General features: G+C 39.7%; 1 protein-coding gene across 1 annotated transcript in view; it reads right to left on the bottom strand.

Annotated features, from left to right (window-relative positions):
- MYO1D (myosin ID) overlaps positions 1-19,565 on the bottom strand; it is a 382,292-nt gene that overhangs the window by 249,902 nt on the left and 112,825 nt on the right. The window contains exons 2-6 of the mRNA XM_006832312.1: positions 11,522-11,730; positions 9,864-9,957; positions 7,511-7,676; positions 5,990-6,043; positions 1,785-1,880 (exon numbers count right to left, since the gene is read on the bottom strand). Coding sequence (XP_006832375.1) covers positions 1,785-1,880; positions 5,990-6,043; positions 7,511-7,676; positions 9,864-9,957; positions 11,522-11,730 — 619 coding nt within the window. The remainder of the gene's footprint in view (positions 1-1,784; positions 1,881-5,989; positions 6,044-7,510; positions 7,677-9,863; positions 9,958-11,521; positions 11,731-19,565) is intronic.

Consider the following 19,565-nt stretch of genomic DNA (forward strand, 5'->3'; position numbering starts at 1 on the left):
ATATATACACACACATATATATACACACATATACATACATATACATACATATATATACATACATATATATACATATATATATACATATATATATATGATTCCTGGTGTGGTGTTGCAGGATAAGCACTGGACTGTTAACAGCAAGATTGCAGTTCAAACCTACCAGGTGCTCCCCAGAAGCCCTATAGAGGGTCGCTGTGAGTTGGAACTGACTTGACTGTACTTAACAAATATATACACATTATTCATCTTTATTTTAGGTTTTGACTTTGTTCCTGAATCACTTGTGTTGTTTTCTTAAAAGAGAAACCAAAAGGGGAAAAAAAAACCCAAAACAAACTAACAACAAAACAAAAACAAAGGATAAATAGGAAAACCTCTGATAAAGGAATCTAAGCTAAATGTAACTAGAGAAAAGGCTAAATGCTAAGCTTAATATTTGCTTTTCATGGGGGTGGTACATAAGCTGGTATAAGTAATTTGGTCAGTAAGAAAATGTAGTGGAAACTATTCCTTGCCACTGGCTTTTGAAAGGATGAATTTTATAATCCTTTACACCCACCAACTGACGACTCAGAAAGTTGGAATGCTGCCCTCTACTTTGTTATCAGTTAATTCTCAGCCTAACATTTCTGCCCTTACAGGACTCCAAAAATAAAACGTTGGTGCAATCAAGATCTCAAACAATAGAAAATTAATTGTAACTATATTTCACAGTCATGTACAGTCATAAAAAGACAGCTAACACAGTAACAGGTATAGTTATTTTATGGTGAATAATAAACATTTAAAGAAAGGAAAAAAAAAGAAATCTGCCATAGCTCACGAAGTCTCGGTTCTTTCACAGTTTCTTTTACTTCCTCCTGGCTACTAACGTAATACAGTTTTACTATAAAAATATTTCAAAACCTGAAAATCAGAAGACTATAAATATCCATAATTTCAGCCATCCAAGAAATAATTAAAATCTTGGTATGTTTCCATATCGTCTTCTGTTTATGTACCATTCCCTCTTATAAAAATAATTATTGTAACTATTCTATAATCTACCATCAACAAATTACAATACTATTAGGATTCATTGTAAGACATAAAAGTGCAAAAATGTGTCACGTGTGCCAGATGCACTCACATACAAATGAGGGAAATGTACAATTTCAAAAGCTAGAAATAAAGTCTTCTGTTTTGAAAAATCAGTGAATAAAGTTAAGTGATATTTATTTACAACCAAAGTGTTTTTTCTAGTTTCTTCTATCTTACATTATTTACCTTTGGTCAAACTGTATAGTATCTGCTTGTTGTTGTTGTTAAGTGCCATCGAGTCGGGTCTGACCCATAGCGACCCTGTACAGGGTTTCCAAGGGTGTAAATCTTTACGGGAGTAGAAAGCCTCATCTTTCTCCCGCGGAGCGGCTGGTAGTTTCGAACCGCTGACCTTAAGGTTCGCAGCCCGATTCGTAACCACTACGCTACCAGAGTTCCTTATAGTATCTGCTTAGGAGGTAGATTTTCTAGTAATATCAATATTTTCATAGCATAAAATCAGAGGACTATAAATAGGATTAAAAATTGAACACTGGACTCAATAAAATACAGTCATGATTATTGTGCAAAGTTGCTGATTCAATAGTGTTTTGAATCTCTGCCCCTCATAGTTTTAAAGAACAAAAGGGAACAGGAAAGGAACCTATCCACTGAGACATTCTAAAAGAGCAGATCATTACGTCCTTATTATGGGATTCTCTGATTCTACACCTGAGCAATCTTACAAGCGAAAGTCTCACCTTTAATTGCGCTCCTACATGGATATAGTTGTAAGATGAAAGGGATTTCTGGAGATGAAGAGACCGCAGAAGCTGCTCGGAACCTCCCTGAAGTAGCTGAAAAATATTTAATTAAAAATAAACTGGCAACGTATATACTAAAATAAAATAGTTTAACTTATTAGTAAGATAATTTTTATTTTCTGTGCTTGTTTTATTTAGGTTTCTTATCTAGGGATCCTGGCACAGTGCTGTAGAACAAACATTTAACTGCAAAGTTGGTTTGAACCACAAGGCCATGGTTCAAACTCACCAGCTGCTCTCAGAAACCCTATAGAGGGTTGCTATGAGTCAGAACTGACTCCACAGCACTTGACAACAACAACAACATTTTAAGAGCTGGAGTCCCGGTAAGGCACTGTAGGATAAGCACAAGGCTGCTAACCGCAAGGTATGCAGTTTAAACCCCCCAGCTGCTCCTTTGGAAGCCTATAGAGAGGTGCTAGGAGTTGGAACTGACCTGACGGCACTCAACAATTCTGAATTCTGCTGTGGTGCTGTAAATAAGCACTGGGCTGGCAAGTGCAAGGCCAGCCGCTCAAACCCACCAGCCGTTCTCAGAAACCCTATACGGGTCGCTATGAGTCTAAATAATTGGATGGCACACAACAACAAAATTCTAAGCTTAAGGAGCCGTGGTGGCACAGTGATTAAGTGCTCAGCTCCTAACCCAAAGGTTGGTAGTTCAAACCAACCAGCTGCACCATGGAGAAAGATGTGGCAATCTGCTTCTATCAAGATTTGTTGTTAAGTGCCACTGAATAGGTTCTGACTCATAGTGACCCTATAGGAGCGGCTGGTGGGTTTGAACCACCAACCTTTTGGTTCAAACTGACCATGCAGTCCAGCGCATTATCCTGCAGTACCCTGGAAACCGTATTGGGCCATTCTATTCCGTCCTAAAGAGTTGCTAGGATTCAGAAATGACTTGACAGCAATGGTTTTGAGTTTTGGGTTTATTCCTCACTGATTCCCTAGGTGGTATAAACGTTAAGCACATGACTACTAGCCAAAAGGTTGGCAGTTGAAACCTACCCAGAGGCAATGAGAAGGGCTTTGTGATCTGCCTTTGAAAGGCCCCAATCTGGAAAGCCTTATGAAGCTGCTCTACTCTGCATACAGGAGTCCCATGACTTAGAACTGACTTAGAACCCCAACAACAGTCGGAGCTGTGCGTGATTTTCACCGTCCCCAGTTACGGAGAATGCATGCGTCGTGGAGGAATGGCATACACAGTCTTAGCTGAAGTACAGTGTGACTAGTATAGAAAACTTTGGCATTTATTATGTTCATTCGTAAGACAGGATCCTATGCTCTATGGTGGTTAGTTCTGATTCATCGCGACCCTACAGGATAGAGTAGGTAATGTTGTGAGTCAGGCTTTGAGCTGCTAACCACAAGGTCAACGGTTCAAACCTACCTGCAGCTCCATGGGAGAGAGATGGAGTAGGCTGTTCCCTTAAAAGATTTAGTATCAGACCACAAGGTCGTCAGCGGTTCAAACCCACCAGCCTCCCCTTGGAGACCCTATAGAGGATTGCTATGAGTCGAAATGGATGGACAGCACTTAACAACAATGTTATACAAGGTCACTATGAGTTGGATGGAAATGACTTGATGGTAAGGGGGCACTTTTACGGCTGTCACAGCTTTCTGCCATGGAATGGCTGGTAGGTTTGCAATGCCAACTATTCAGTTAGCAGCTGAGCACTTAAACCACTGTGTCACCAGCACTCCTTCTCACTTGCTTTAAAAAACCCACTGCCATCAAGGTGATTCCAACTAAGCAGTCCATCATCCACATAGAATATGGTTGTGTTTCAGAAGTTAGAATGGATCAATCTTGTCATGGAAGTCAAAGGCATCAGCAAGCAGTTATATGCTGAATCATACTGGAAACACATAGTTTTTCCTCATCGATCTATATATCAGGAAAGGAGGGCATGTGGTGTAGTTGTGAAGTGCCTTCGAGCTGGTTCCAGCTCATGGTGACCCTCTGTGGGGTTTCCTAGAAGCAGCTGGTGGGTTTGAACCACTGACCTTGAAGTTAGCAATCCAGGGACTTATCCTACAGCACCACACCAAGACTCCAATGATTGTAGTGTTAGATAAAGAAAAACATTAACACTTTCATCCAAGAGCAAAAACACTAGGAAATACTTACATGTTCTTGAAATAAACAGAATTCTTGCACGCATAGCTGATCCCAAACCCTACCTTCATGTTGATTCCAACTCAGAGCATCCCTGTATGTAGGATTTCAGATAGTATAAATCGTTACAGAAGCGGACATCCTCCTCTTTCTTCTGTGGAGCAGCTGGTGGGTTTGAGCTGCTGACCTTGCAGTTAGCAGTCTCATGCTCGTGTTGTTGTTTGTTACATGCTCTTTAGTCATTTTGGACACCTAGTGACCCTGTATGGGGTTTCTGAGGCTGTACATATCTTTGTGGGAGCAGAAAGTCTCATCATTCTCCCATGGAGCGGCGGACGGACTTGAACTGTCAACCTTGTAGTTCACAGTCCAGTGCTTATCCTACAAAGCCACCATGTTCCCCCCAGAGCTTATAGTGGGATAAAATAATGGGAGAGAAATAGTTTATTCCAAACACGACTAATTACCAACAAAAACAAAAATTCTGATTTCTACTGTCAAGTAGGTTCCGACCAAGAGTGACCCTGTATAGGATTCCCTAGGAGCAGCTGGTGAGCTTGAACTGCCGACCTTGCAGTTCAAACAGACCTTGTAGTCCATTAACCTAGAGCACCACCTCCAGGACTCCAAAGTACTAATACCTTTAATATTCAGTATGCCTTTGGAAGGCAATATGTTTAAACTTTCTGTATTAAACAGTATGCTTTGGCTTAATTATAAGGAGTGACTGTGAGATTTTTAGAACTGAATTTTTAACCAAATATACTCAAACTGTGTATACAAGTGAGTTGTTGTTGCTGTTGTGTGCCATTGTCAATTTTGACTCAGTGACCCTACGTGTCGGAAGAACTGCTCGAAAGGGTTTTCTAAGCCATTACAGGCGTCCTGCTGTGGCGCTGTGGGGTAATGCGCTGGACTGCAAGGTCAGTTTGAACCACAAGGTCGGCGCGGTTCAAACTTACCAGCCGCTCCTAGGAAACCCTACACAGGGTCGCTATGAGTCAGGACTGACTCGATGGCACATAACAACAACAACAACAATCTTTACAGGAAGATTATCAGTTCTTTCTCCTGCTGAGCTGCTCAGTAGGTTTAAACCATCAAGCTTTCGGTTAGCTAGCAGTAGGGAACTTACCCATTGCCCATTAAAACAGTGACTTTGAAGTAATGACACTGAACTGAACTGTATTTCCAGATTGTGCTATCACTGTTCAAACAGTTTTGACTGCTCTTTTGGAATCACCTTTAGAGATACTTTACAAATAGAAATCAATTTCATAAATTTATAGTTCTGAATTAAAAAAAATCCCAAACAGTATTGCTTAGTTTGATCAACCATATATATCATTGATTATTCTAGGTTTATATTACTTGGGGCTTTATACCATAACAATGAATCAAATTTGTTTTCTACAAGCAGAGACTTGCCAACGGGAGGGATATTTTGAAAACTGGGCCTTATTCTCTAAAGTCCCAAAAGAAGTTTTCAATTTTTTTGTGTTAAAACGCTCACAGCTTTGATGTGATAAAGAAGACAATTCTCATTTGAATGTACGAATCCTGATTTGTTTTTTTAAGTAATCATTTGCTTTAGACTCTATACTAGCAAATTAAACTGAATTTGAATTCTCATCAATGAGCCTCCCAAACGGGACAACAGCTTCAATTCAAAATGTAACAAATTTAATTTATCCTATTCAGAATTTATCACTTTCAAAAGTGTTCACTACCACTACAGTGTTATCTACATAGCAAGAACATGTAGGTTAGGCTCAACCAAGGCTGTCAGCTATTGGCTAGACACCTACTGGCTCTATAATAGCTGAGTTCTTCAAACCTCTGAAGAAGCATGTGGGGTACTGTGGGTGGGTTGGGGTTGTGTGTGTGCATGTGTAATGTGTTGTGGAGCCGGTGGAGGTAAAGAGGCAATAGCAATAATTAAAATCATTTAAATTTAAAAATATTCATTTCCTGCACAACTGATCAACTATCTGCATAATAGGAAATGACTAACCTGATAGAAAGAATGGAAGCTTCTTTCTCCAGACTGCTGTACAATCACTCGAGACTAGGGAAAAAAATGGCATGAAAATAGTTAATCTGAAAACATGCATCTAAAAGAGAATGGAAGTCCCTTTCTCAGGGAAGCCTGTATCTAGACCATATCACCATGAATTGGAACTGACTCCATGACACATAACAACAACAACAAATGGTCCAAAGACAGTACTCATCTAAGATGATAAAGGTCTTCCCTATGGGGTTTTCTGAGCAATTTTGGGGGTAATTTTTTTTAATAATGCTTAAAATACAGGTGTATAAATTTTCTGACTAATGAAGCTGTTTGTATCGATTTAATTTTAAACTTACAGTCTACATATGGTGCTTTCTTGGGGATGGATGTGTGACAATATGAAGGAATGCTTACAGAGAACACTCTCAACCTTCCCTTGTTCTTCAGGGTCTGTTGGTATTTCAGAGAGCAATAGCTATGCCCTATAATTAAATCAGTTGAGCAAGATCAGCCTACAGGGACCCTTGCCTTAAATAGTTCTCAAAGCATTGCTATTAAGAGAGCTCAAATCGTATGTTCACTCAAAGGGATCCTTTGGATTGAATATATGTATAAAGTAAAACCATCAAACACTTTAAAAAAGATAAAAGAGACTGATGATGTCTGACCTTTCCTGTCCTTTTTCAACTGATAGATAAAATACTTAAGTCCATAAGAGTATGACTCTGAATTAACAAACAGTGATAGCGGTTTATTGCATTATACTGCATGTAGTGGGATGGGATGGCACGATGGGCAGGCGAAGCCCTATGAACTGAGAAGGCACGTCAGTTTGATTCTCGGCACAATTCAAGGTGAAGACTTGACTTCGTAACGTCTAGTCTAAATAACTTTACAGATCTGGTGCATGGACACTCTGAGCTTTCTTACAGTCAGGTCCAATGATAATTAAGATTAATTAGGACTTGCTCTCTGATAGTCATAAGAGGGACATTTTGATTGGAATCTTCTAAAAATCTTGCTTATCTGATCATATAGGCAGATAAAAAACACATTCAGTTCTCACTAACGAAATGCAACAAACTTTACAAGAAGGCTGTAAGACTACAAAATGCCAATATAATACTATAAGCAAGTAGATATTAAAAAAAAATGAGAATCCACATTAATTTAAATAAAAATATGAAATATGCAAATGTGTAAAAAGAGTAGAACTGATGGGGCTTAGATTGATTTTTGGACCAACCTCACCCAGGGATTGGCTCACACTCACATACCACACCTACTCCACAAAACAAGCATACATACACTTGTATCTTTATCTACAAAGTCTGCAACTTGTTTCAACTTGACATTGTAAGTGCTAATTAGAAAATACACAAAATTGAGTATCTTTTCATAGAAAAATAATTGAGTAACAGGAAAGGATGGAGGATAAGCTACTTTAAAGCAATAACAAATTCTATTTAAGTATATCCCATTTTTTAACATTCAGAATACATGAAAGTAAGCACAGTTTACCTTCTCCAGTAAATAGTTATTGATATGACCACCAATAGGGTCTCCTTTGAAATCAAAGTTGATATCCATATATTTTCCAAACCTGCTTGAGTTATCATTACGGTTGGTTTTGGCATTTCCAAAAGCTTCTAAGACACAGTTGGACTTAAGCAACATATTCTTCACTCTTGAATGCAGATAAATAAAAGTTATTGTAAAATGTTTTCAAGATCAGACTTTAAAAATACTGGATGCAGTTAAAACACACACAAATATTTGTACAAGGAGGCTGATCGTAGCAATATGAAACAATTACACGGAAATATTCACCAATAGGGATGGAAAAAATTGTTTTGTTTCTCAACGTAAAATGAAAAGCCATACAAGTACTACAAAGAATGAGCTGCCTCAATATACATGGAGAGAAAAAGCTATGCAGGATTGAGTAATGAAGGAAACATCTAGTTGCAAAATCATACGTATGGCAGGAGCCTTATGAGGATGAACAGTTTAGAAAGTGTTCAGTATCTTCTCGGAAGCTATATGCAATCTCTGCCTTCTATTGGTTATTTAATGCATTACTTTCTTCAACAAGTGCTAATTTTTTGTAGAGCAATCTCTCCAGGCTGCTGTTGTTTTTAAGTGCTGTCGAGTTGGTTCTGACCCATAGCGACCCTGTATAGAGTCTCTGAGGAGCGGCTGGTGAGTTTGAACTGCCAACCTTGCGGTTTAAAACAACTTTGCAGTCCAGCACATTAGCCTGCAGTGCCACATTAAGACTCAAGCTCTCCAGGCAGAGACATTTTAATTTCATACTAGTCCATACAGTCATCTTTCATTTCATATGTATAAATTCTTCAGCAGACCGACAGAAATAACTTTGGCCACAGAAAGAACCTGATGGGGCGGATCCACTGTCACTCTCATCACTACTGCAGTGACCCCATGACCTATCACCCCCTCACTGAGAGTGTACTTTTAAAACAGAGACTTTAAAAACATCCTGTTGATTATGTGAAATGACAACTATGTATGGTAAACAGAGGGAACTGCCTATGAAACTCTGGTAGATGTGCTTTTGAGAGACTGGTAAATTTACATATGCCTTATTCTCTACAATGACAATTGGATTCAGAAATGAAATTAATTTAGTTCTCAACTACCTATTCTCCTGGGGCTCCTGAGAAAATTAAGAAAATGTACTGATGTCCTTGTCCTTGTCAAATCAGATGGCAAAGTCTGAATCAGAATGGGGATTTGTCACAATTAAGAAAAAACTTCTCTTGAACTTGGCAATCCAGCCCAATTATGATGAAAAGAAAAAAAAAATCCATGTAGGGGCGTATAATCCAAACCCTCACTGTTTCCTACCAATCCACTAGGGTCCCTCACTTCACGTTATTCAAACTGAAGGTTGTGGTGTGTAGTGAGGAGCGACCTCCTCAGTGATGTGATACTTCATAATAACTCAGTTATGATACTTTATAGCCACATTTCCTTTTTAACCTCCATTCATTTCTTGCACATTTATTGGTTGTTGGCATGCACGGTAGAATAAGCAGTGGGCTGCTAACCACAAGGTCAGTGGTTCAAACACACCAGCCACTTCTCAGAAGTCCTACATGAGGTTGCTGTGAGTTGGAACCAACTTGATGGCACTTAACAACAACAACAAACTGCTACATGCCGGGCCCCAGAAAGTACACACCAGCTTTATTACTCATCCCACTGTGAGGAACAACATAGCCTGGCATGAAACCCTGTTAGAAAATGAAATCTTACTGAGCACTAATGTCAGTGGGGTGTCCTGGTATAGGATAAGCACTGGACTGAAAGGTTGGTTTAAACTACAAGGTTGGAGATTCAAACCCATCAGCCACTCCTTGGAAACCCTATACAGGGTCGCTATGAATTGGAACCGACTCAACGGCACAACAACAAAACAGTACCAGTGTGGTCTGTTAGAGCAATGATGGGAAGGCATGAACTGCCTTCCAGAACCACCCCCCACTGTCACTCTAGACAACTTGGGGCTTAACAGAACACTTAACAAAAAACACTAATGCACTCGTCAGAGCTTGGACAATAAAAACTGAGGGCCACAGGAGAATGAGGACACTAACATGTGTTTCAGAGCAACTACATTTTTTTCTAATTAAGTGAAGTTTATTATAGTAGTATTTTACTCTTAAAACTAGACACAGAAATAGATATACTGATATAAATAAAAGTATGGTGACAGTACCCAACCAGAGAATCACAGTCGCTCCATCATCAGTAAATGCTCAAGACCCCTGAGAATTTAGGCTAGCCTTGTCTATAAAGCAAATGGAGCTCTACTCCAAACCTGTTCTCACTGTCAGTCTGCTCTTACCTTTCCACCTCTGCGCGCTGGCTGGGGTTGGTGATGGCCGCAATGTACTGCATGATGTACTTACTGGCTTCCGTCTTACCGGCTCCGCTTTCCCCTATGGGAAAATCGCACAGCACTTAGCGTGGCAGTGTAAACCAAGAGGACATGAGCTTTCCCTAGGGTAATTTAAGATTTTGATGTCATTCATTTCAAGTCCCTTTTGTTGCACTGCTTCAACTTTTGCTTTTTGAGTCATTGTAACCTGTCTTCATATGGATGGTTCTAGCAGATTTAGAAAACATAAAAACTACAGTGGAAGTAAAAGAACGTAGACTACAAATCAAGATGACTTTGCCAAAATTTACGGGGGCATAAAAAGTGATCTGAGTATTTTGGTAGTTGTTGTTAAGTGCTGTTAAGTTGGTTTGGACTCATAGTGATCTATAGCGTCTCTGAGGCTTTAGATCTTTGTAGGAGCAGAAAGCCTCATCTGGCAGACAAGAAACATGCTAATGATGCAACCAGTGACCCCAGGTAATTCACATAGCTTTAGTTGTCACAGCAGAATTTTTTTCAGTCTTAAAAGAGATGTAGTTTTTCTGAAATTAGAGTAATTTTAGAACCAATTTGACGGCAATGAACTACAACAATATGATTATACTCGTATACTTAAATGTGGCATGACTACATATATTTATGTTCATAGAGAAAATGCATTAAAAAATTAAACACTAAACCTTTAATAGATGTTATTGGAATTTTGAGTGGAGCAAGGTATTCAAGAGGAAGAGATTTCATTTTTACTTTTATGCGCTTATGCAATTGTTTGTTTTCTTTCTATTCAAAAAACCCCGTAATACTGTTTTTGTAATATTTTAAAACAGAATGTAATCCTATGATATACTTCTCAAACTCCAACACTAAGTTAAGACACCTAACGTCTCTGAACCTAAATTTTCTCATCTATAAAGTAAGAAAATTTACCACTCAGAGTTGTTTTGATAACCCAAATGGGATAATGACCATAAAAGCATTTTCAAAAGTAGAAAAACACTAATGTAAATGAAGTGTTTTAGCACCAAAAGATTTTTTTCTTATTCCAATGTTGTATTACCTGAGAAGCTTTGAAGAACTCAGCTGTACACAGATGGATAGTTCAGGTCTGTTTCTCCATCACATGGAATCTCTGGACTGTCTTTCTCCTCACTGGGCCTCAAATTCCCCTCCCCTCCAGCCCCGGCCCTATTTCTGGTCCCGATACTTCAGTAAGCTCCTCATTTCCTGTTCCTATTCACTCACTCAACTTTGAGTTCATTCTTCATCTTTGGCACCTGAGAATTTCATTTTCTTGATTCTATTCTGTTGTTATTAAAATATTTGTGATTACACTTTCTCCAGTACTTTTGAGTTTGAAATGGGAAGAGGTATTTCCCATGTCAACTCAGTATATAACATTGTCCAGAAAAGCACCATCCAAGTGTATTGTACATGAACCAAAACCAAGAGGTGATCAGAACTGATAAAAAAAGAATTGATATTTTTATATTCATTACATTTTTCTTGTATAAAATTGCTTAAGTTGCTACTAAAATAAAATTGAGTCAGTAGTTCGGATCCTTGAGTACCAAATAAGTTAAATACATTGTGTCCTTAGAAGCCTAGGGGACCCCCTTGAATACCTGATATCACAATGCAGGTGTCTTTTGATCGCCTTTTCATCGCCTTGTAAGCAGCATCCGCAATCGCAAAGAGATGAGGCGGTTTCTCATACAGCTCCCGTCCCTTATACTGCTCAATTGTGTCTCTCCCATAGATGTTCAACAACTTGTAAGGATTCACAGAAACAACGACTTCGCCAATGAAGGTGTAGATGCGTCCCTTTTCAAATCTGGACAGAAGCGAAAGAAAAGGAAGACCTAATTGTGGTTGTATGACAATGCCATTCTTCCATGTGATTCTCTTCTCTCTAAGCATGTCCACATATTCCCGAGACAATTTCTGAATGGGCATTTCATTGGATCTGAGTTTATTTTTGGAGCTAATACTTATGGCTGTGTCCCTTGAGATGCTGTCAGTAAAAAAGACTAAACCAAACCCAAGCCAAACCCAGTGCCACTGAGTCGATTCTGGTTCAGGGTGACCCTGCAGCAAAGGATTTCTGAGGCTGTAATCTTTACAGGAAGAGAAAGTCTATTCTTCCATGCAGCGGCTGTTGTGTTTAGACTTGCAGTTAGCAGTCCAGTGCTTATCTGAGACAGAAAGAAGGATTAAGAGGCTGGGGATTTTCTGTTTCTGGAATAGAGAATGGTAGGAAGAGGAGGAAATTAAAATAGTGCAAGACAACCTAGGAACACTAGCAGTAAAGGAAACAGGAGTTAATGTAGTTCTTGAAATCCACTTGGCTAGATAGTCAATTACCATGAGGATTGTCCACATATACTGATCTCTCCTCTCTCCTGAAGCCCCACTAAAACTATCTGTAAAGGGAACACTACCAGAGAAATCCTAATGATAGAGACACTGGGAGGAGATGCTCTTGAGAGACCAGATTATTTTTACTGACAGCGTAATATTCAACGATACAAATACACCATGATTTAGTCACTATTCCCTTACTTCTCTGTTACAACTAACATGCAAGAAAACATTCTTGAAACATAATCTTATAAACCCGTGTTTAGTATTTATGAAATATATTTGTGGGACAGTTGGTTGAAAGGTATACACATTTTAAAAAGTATATAGAACAAGATCGCATTTCCCCCCCAAAGCCAATGTTACAACCCCACTCCATATGTATTTGTATGTCCTGGTATGGTGCTTTAAGATCAACACAAGACTGCTAACCATAAGGTCAGTGGTTCAAACCCACCAGCCACTCCCTGGAAACCCTATACAGGGTCTGACTTGCAACAACAACATGCAACTCACATAAGCATGAAAAGATATGGAAGAGTATGTGCTCTGGCTTATACACCATTTACTACACGCAGTGGAGTGACATGGATGGAGGGAAATGAGGAGAGAGGCAATGGGGATGGTTGGGAGGATGGTCACAGAAACAAAACTTATAACAAATTTAAACCCAGAATGTATGATACTATTACATTTGTGCAAAATTGTGATTATACATTTCTAAGAAAAAAATATAAAATTTAAAAATTCCCTGCATGGTCATTCTTTACACAGCTGCCCATGTATATACACATTTCCCTTTTGAGGAAGGGGCACAAACCAACAGATCTCACACCTCCAAGAACGAGCGACGAGGGCCACAGCACAGGAAAATAAAGGCCCATGTCTCTACACACACCTGTTGTTTGGACACTTGAAGCAGGGACCAAAAATCAAGAACCTAAAACTTCCTTTGAAGTTGGAATGAAGGTTGTAGGCTATAATTAATTAGTGGTGGAAGTAAGAAGATGCCGATAATGCCAACAATAAATTAAAACTGAGGTTTTTAGCAGCTAATTAGTCTGTATTTATAACGGAGTTAAAGTTTTCTCTACATTTCCTCACTGTGGTTTCCTTATGCATTTTACATATTTCTAGAAAGTATGCTCACATGGTAGCTAAAATCACTGACTTTATAGAGTCCCTGGCAGCTGAGTGTTAAGGCTCACAGCAGTGAGACCTTGGGGAAGCTACTTCACTTCATGTAGTTCAGCTTCCTCAGCTGTAAAATGATGATAATTATACTCTTCTGGGTCTCTGGCATTGAGTAAGTACCTTCCAGTTATATTATGCATGGAGAGTTTTAATAAGTGCTTTTGTTTGTAGTAACACTGCTACTTCAGTCACAACTATCTCTACAAGAGAGAACTAAATTTGGTCATCATACCTCTGCTCCCTGCCTCAGCTGTCAATCAACCACAAGTCACAATTCCTTTTAAAAGACTCACAAAAATAACGACAAGCTAACATTCGTCAGCCTAGCTTTCCCACCTTAACCTGTGAACTTGTGGGACATGCTCAGTCCTTCAGAGTAAGAATTACAGCCCAAGATCATTTAGTTTCAAAACGTACTGTCCAAACAGAAAAATAAAACAGAAGAAGGATGTTAGGAAAACAAAACAAAACAAAAATTACCTCATGTTCCTGACGTAGACAGAGCAAATAACTTATGAGATTAGAATGGAAGGTTCTAGATCTGTTCAATCATGTTCTTACTTTCTCACTGGATAATGTCAAGAGATACTAATAGATCACTCTTCTCTAAAATGCCATTTTATTTTAAATAAAATAAAATGAGACTCATCATGTTTGCAAAACAACTCATATGTATAAAATCACCAGACACATAACTGTAAACTTGATTGATATATGGTGGCAAAGTTACAACAAAAAATAATATTAAAGACAGCACTTCAGCCACTTCTACAGCAATGGACGCTGCTCTCACTTGAACCTCACTCAACCTTTGGTTAGCAAAAATGAAACATTTAATTTAGTTCAGTGTTAAAATCACCACTAGGTGGCGCCCAATTTACACTTTAACACCAACGCAAGATTTCGATTTGCTTTGAACTGCTGTATGAAACATGCATTAAGGAGCTGCAGTCCTGAGCGTTGTTTGCCTCAGGGTGGAAATGCATTTGTCATTATCTTAGATGATAAATGGGAGGTAACCAGCTCTTACCTGAGAGCCAAGGAAGATGTTTCTATGACCTCTGCGTACAAACCTTTTATGTCAAGCTTTTATAATTCATTCTTCAAACATTTATTCAATATCTACCTTGTGCCACACACTGGCCCTGACCCAGGGAATTAAAGGAAAGAGAAAAGCACAGGGAAGTCTTTTAAATAAATAATAACAATAAGGTACAATAAGTAAGGTAATAAAGCAGATACTATGGTGGCAAAGGGGACCACAACAAACTACTTTCATTGAGGAGCCCCAGAGAGTAACAAACTCTTAGCAAGACACACCAGGACTTTTGTATTCTGACCTCCACACACATTTCTCCCTGCTTGACTGTACTGTAATTATTACTAACAGTTACCACACACATACACACACAATCGGAGTCCTGGTGTGATGCTGTGGGTTAATGTACCAGATTGATAACCATTTGAACCACAAGGTTGGAGGTTCAAGCTCACCAGTAGCTCCTCGGAAACCCTATACAGGGTCACTGTGGGTTGCAACTGACTTGACGGCACTTAACAACAAACCCCCACATATACACATGTGCACACCCACACACACTCTCTTGCTCGCTCCCTCCTTCCACTCTCTCTCTTATTAATGAGCAACTCCTGGTGTGGTGCTGCAGGATAATGCACTGGACTGCAAGGTTGGCAGTTCAAATCCACCAGCCACTCCCTGGAAATCCTATACAGACTTGATGGCACATAACAACAACAACCACAATACAGTTCCCAAGTGAACCATGTCTTCACAATCTTGCCCATGGGGTTTGTGTGACCTAGAATACCCTTCCCCAGTCTCGTCATCCCCATCGGCTTGGCGGTTTCACTCATTCTTCAAAAGGCGTTCCTCTGTGAGGGTCGTTCTTGATACCCCATCTCCAATATCAGTGATATGATCTTGGCTCCATTCAGGATCTTCTTCCTTTTATAGGTATTTAGTGCCATTGAGTTGGTCTGACCCATAGTGATCCTGTACAGGGTTTCCAAGGAGCAGCTGCTGCTTGAACCACTGACCTTGCAGTTCATATCGATTTTGCAGTCCAGCACATTAGCCCATGGTGCCACACCAGGACTATTTTTTCCTTTTGGTGGTGGTGGTGGTATGCCGTGGTGTTGTTGATTCCATCTCATAGTAAGTCACCCTGTGTAGGGTTTCCAAGGCTGTAAATCTTTATGGGAGCAGAAAGCCTCATCTTTCTCTTGTGGAACGACTGGTAGTTTCAAACTGATAACCCCTGAGGCTAGCAGCCCGACTTGAAACTGCCTCTCTACCAGAGCTCCTTCTTTTTCCTTTCAGAACTTCCCAAATACTTAAAACAGCCTCATAGCAATGAATTCTTTAAAAGTTAATTTAAGAAGTTTAAAAATACCTGTTGGGCCAGGTAATTTTGTTCACTTCTGAATGAAATAAAGAGTTTGTAAAACATTTTGAGTTTATGAATAGCAAGAAGAGTAGACATAAAGGTAATAACTTTGAAGAACAGTCATTTGAAAATGAAACATTATTTATTTGAAGTAGCTTCTTTAATTTGTATATGTAACATATAAAACAGCCCTGGGAGTATAGTGGGTTATATGGTGGGCTGCTAACCGCAAGGTCAGCAGTTCCAATCCACCAGCAGCTCCTTGGGAGAACGACGAGGCTTTCTGCTCCCGTAACGATTTGCAGCCTCCGAAGCCCCACACAGGGCTGCGGAGTCAGAATGGACTGGAAGGCACACAACAGGTAAGTGAGACGGATGGAGCTCCTTCAGATCAGCAGGGGCTCACTAAGTGTAGTTAACTACTCCAATACAGAGAAGTGTAAGGAGTGAGCTGCAGGAGACACAGATGGCTGCATGTGAAACCGTACTTGTGAATTCAGGGCAAATTATAGGCTAACCATGGGTTTAAGTCTGAAGGGAGACCCAGAGAAGAAGGCTTTTGCTAGGGTATGTCAGCAAACAGCTAGAAAATTGGATGGCACCTGATTTGATACAATATGATAAGTGTGAGATGGTATTTCTTTGTTAGCCAGGTTGAAGAAGTTTAAATTTGATGTGACTGGAAACAAGTTACCAAGGAAGTCTTTTCTAGCTAATGATATCAGTGGGGCTTTAACACAGATGTCAGGGAAGGGGAATTAGAGCTATTTCAAAGGGAAACTGGAGAGAATGTGAAACACTGAACATAAGGAATGAAAATATTATCTGAGATGGGTAGAAGAGAAAAAGGAATCCATTTTAGATGATGAGATTTCACATGTACACTTGAGGCTTACAAATCAGGATTACCTACTAACAGAAGTCAGTGCTATCCTTAGATGACTTCTTGAAGTACCAACTGATTTCTAAAAATCAATTACATTTGGGAGGAAAATTCTCTGTGACTAGTCAAGTATGTATTTGATGAAATATCATGAATACATTCTGCTTATTTATCTCATGAGGAGCTTATTCTTTCTGAATTTGGTTAAATGTGGTCAAGTCAGTTTTGACATGCAGCGATCCTGCATAAGGTTTCTTTGAAGCGGCTGGTGAGTTTGAACTGCCGACCCTGTGGTTCAAATAGAGCTTATGATCCAGTGCTTATCCCACAGTGCCATACCAGGAGTGATTTGGCTAGTTTCCCTTCCCTTTCAATCCAAATGAAGTTTTAAAATTGCTTATCAGCGTTCATATTTCTGCTGCTGTTATGTTTGCCTTTCCTTATCTCTTTAGCCAACTCCAATCTGGGTCCCACTCCTGCGATACTTTGACTCATGATAAAACATCCCAAAGTAAGTTCCTAAGGAAATTCCTAACTTTTGTGGTAGATTTTCTGCCTCCATTTTATGTGGCTCCCCAACAGCTTTCTGCCTCCATTTTACATGGCTCCCCAACAGCTTTCGATACGAACTTTCATTTCCACAATTCTCTCTTCTTTTGGCTTCTGTAATGCCACAATCTCTGGACTTCCCTCCTCCTTCCCTAGTTTTCCTTCCTCAGTCGCTTTTTCTGGCTCCTCCTCCCTCTCTACCCATCTCTAAGCATTCAAGAGCTCTCCGATGGATCCAGGACCAACTTCAAATAACATTCAAGGTATTCCTTTTTAAGGAGGATTGTTGTTGTTATGTGCCGTGGAGTCGGTTCTGACTCATAGCGACCCTGTACAGGGTTTCCAAGGCTGTAAATCTTTATGGGAGCAGAAAGCCTCATCTTTCTCCCATGGAACAGCTGGTAGTTTCGAACTGTTGACCTTGCAGTTTGCAGCCTGATTCGTAAACACTATGCTACCAGAGCTCCTTTTTAAGGAGGATAGAGTCTAGATACTGTGGCCCTAATCTACCTCCTGAAAATCAGCAATGAGAACAACATTATTATGAAACAAAGAACTAGCTACAACTCTGACCCACAACTGATGACGAAAGGCTGCTGAGAGTTGAACGTACGCCTCTGCAGTGCTTGGGCAGTGGAACAGAGTTCTCCAAAAGTTGGTTGAAGTTCCTGAACTAACAACTACTTTTAGTACTTTTTAAATTCATGGCTAAACCAACAACTTTTTAGCTATGAATGGCAGGATACGAGTATGCAGGTGGCTGTGGAACAAACTGCATCCTGGGACATTCGATACTTGTGAGTAGCTGAAATGAAGAAATATTCAGAAATTATATTTTTGCATCAAGTCGGCTGTCGGAGTGGTGAGGTGAAAAGAAGAAGTAGGTATGACTGCTGTGCAGCAATGATCTTGAGACATGAAGTGAAGCTGAACTGCCATCATCTCCCAGAGGTCGCATACAGGTGAGGAGGACAGAGGGGCTGCCTTGCTAGTCGGGCAAACTTCTTGCCACTTCAGGGCACAGTGCTGGTAAAACAAGCTTTAGAAGTAACAGAGCACACACTCAGCAGTTTACTAGCTCTTCTGCGCATTATCTTTCACAAATGAACTCAGAATGAACCACACCTACTCAAATACGACAAAACGGAACCACGAGGGTCCCATGATAAAATGTTGCAAGCAAAAAGTAGGCAAGGAACACAACGGACAGAAAGCATACACATCAAGAAGCAGAAAAATTAGATAGAGAAAACAAAGAATGCAAAGAAAGTATAGCCCCCTGAAACAAAACAGCAAAGACATGATTTTAAAAAAAGAAATCATTTTTAAAATTCTTGAATCAGTTCCTACTCACAGCAATCTTGTAGGGTTTACAAGGAGAGGCTGATGGGTTTGAACTACCAACCTTGCAGTTAACAGTTTAGTGCTTACCCTACAGAAGCACACCAGGACTGCACTGAACACTTTAGCGTGTGATAAAGGTGACACTTCAAAACAGTAGTAATGTCAGTCAATAGTATCAGAAAATGGGCTACCACTATCGTAGATCATTGTAGTTAAGGGCCGAGACTCTCAATGGTTCTGACTCATAGCGATGTTATATAGGGTTTCTAAGGAGCAGCTGGTGGGTCTGAACCGGTGACCTTGAGGTTAGCAGTCCAGTGTTTATCCTACAGCACTCTACCAGAAATCCTGATTGTTACATCAAAATAAATATTTGGAAAATATGTCTCACACTCAGAATTAAAGAAATGCGAATCAAATCAGTATAATGATACAGCTTTTCACCTATAGATCATCCATTTTGAGCATGGAGAATGTTAGCAAAAACATGAAGCCACAGATATCTTCCTTCTACGGCATCCTGTTGTTCTAGTCATACCACTCTTGATCACCTTGCAATCTGCTTTCTCCACAGCATCAACTGTGATCGTAAAACAGAAATCTTACTGCTTATTTCTAGCATTAAGCCAATGTGGAAACTTCAATCTCAAACCAATCTCAAGCCACCTACCTATCTTCAATCTCAAACCAATCTCAAGCCACCTACCTATCCATGCCTTGCTGCTTGATCTGGCCTGAACACACCAAGACCTTTCCCCTCAGTGATCATAGCACCTGTTTGTTAGTTTCAGTAGTTATTACAAGTAGATTTCTGTTCACTTGTTTTATTGTATGTCTCCAGGGGAGTGAGAGGCCACACCCATCCATCTTCATTGTATTCACTATGCAGTAAGGCAGTAAAAGAGATCTACCAGTGAGTTTCTTTACCTC

The sequence above is a fragment of the Chrysochloris asiatica genome, unplaced genomic scaffold (genome assembly GCF_000296735.1).
Source record: "Chrysochloris asiatica unplaced genomic scaffold, ChrAsi1.0 scaffold00007, whole genome shotgun sequence".
Lineage (NCBI taxonomy): Eukaryota > Metazoa > Chordata > Mammalia > Afrosoricida > Chrysochloridae > Chrysochloris > Chrysochloris asiatica.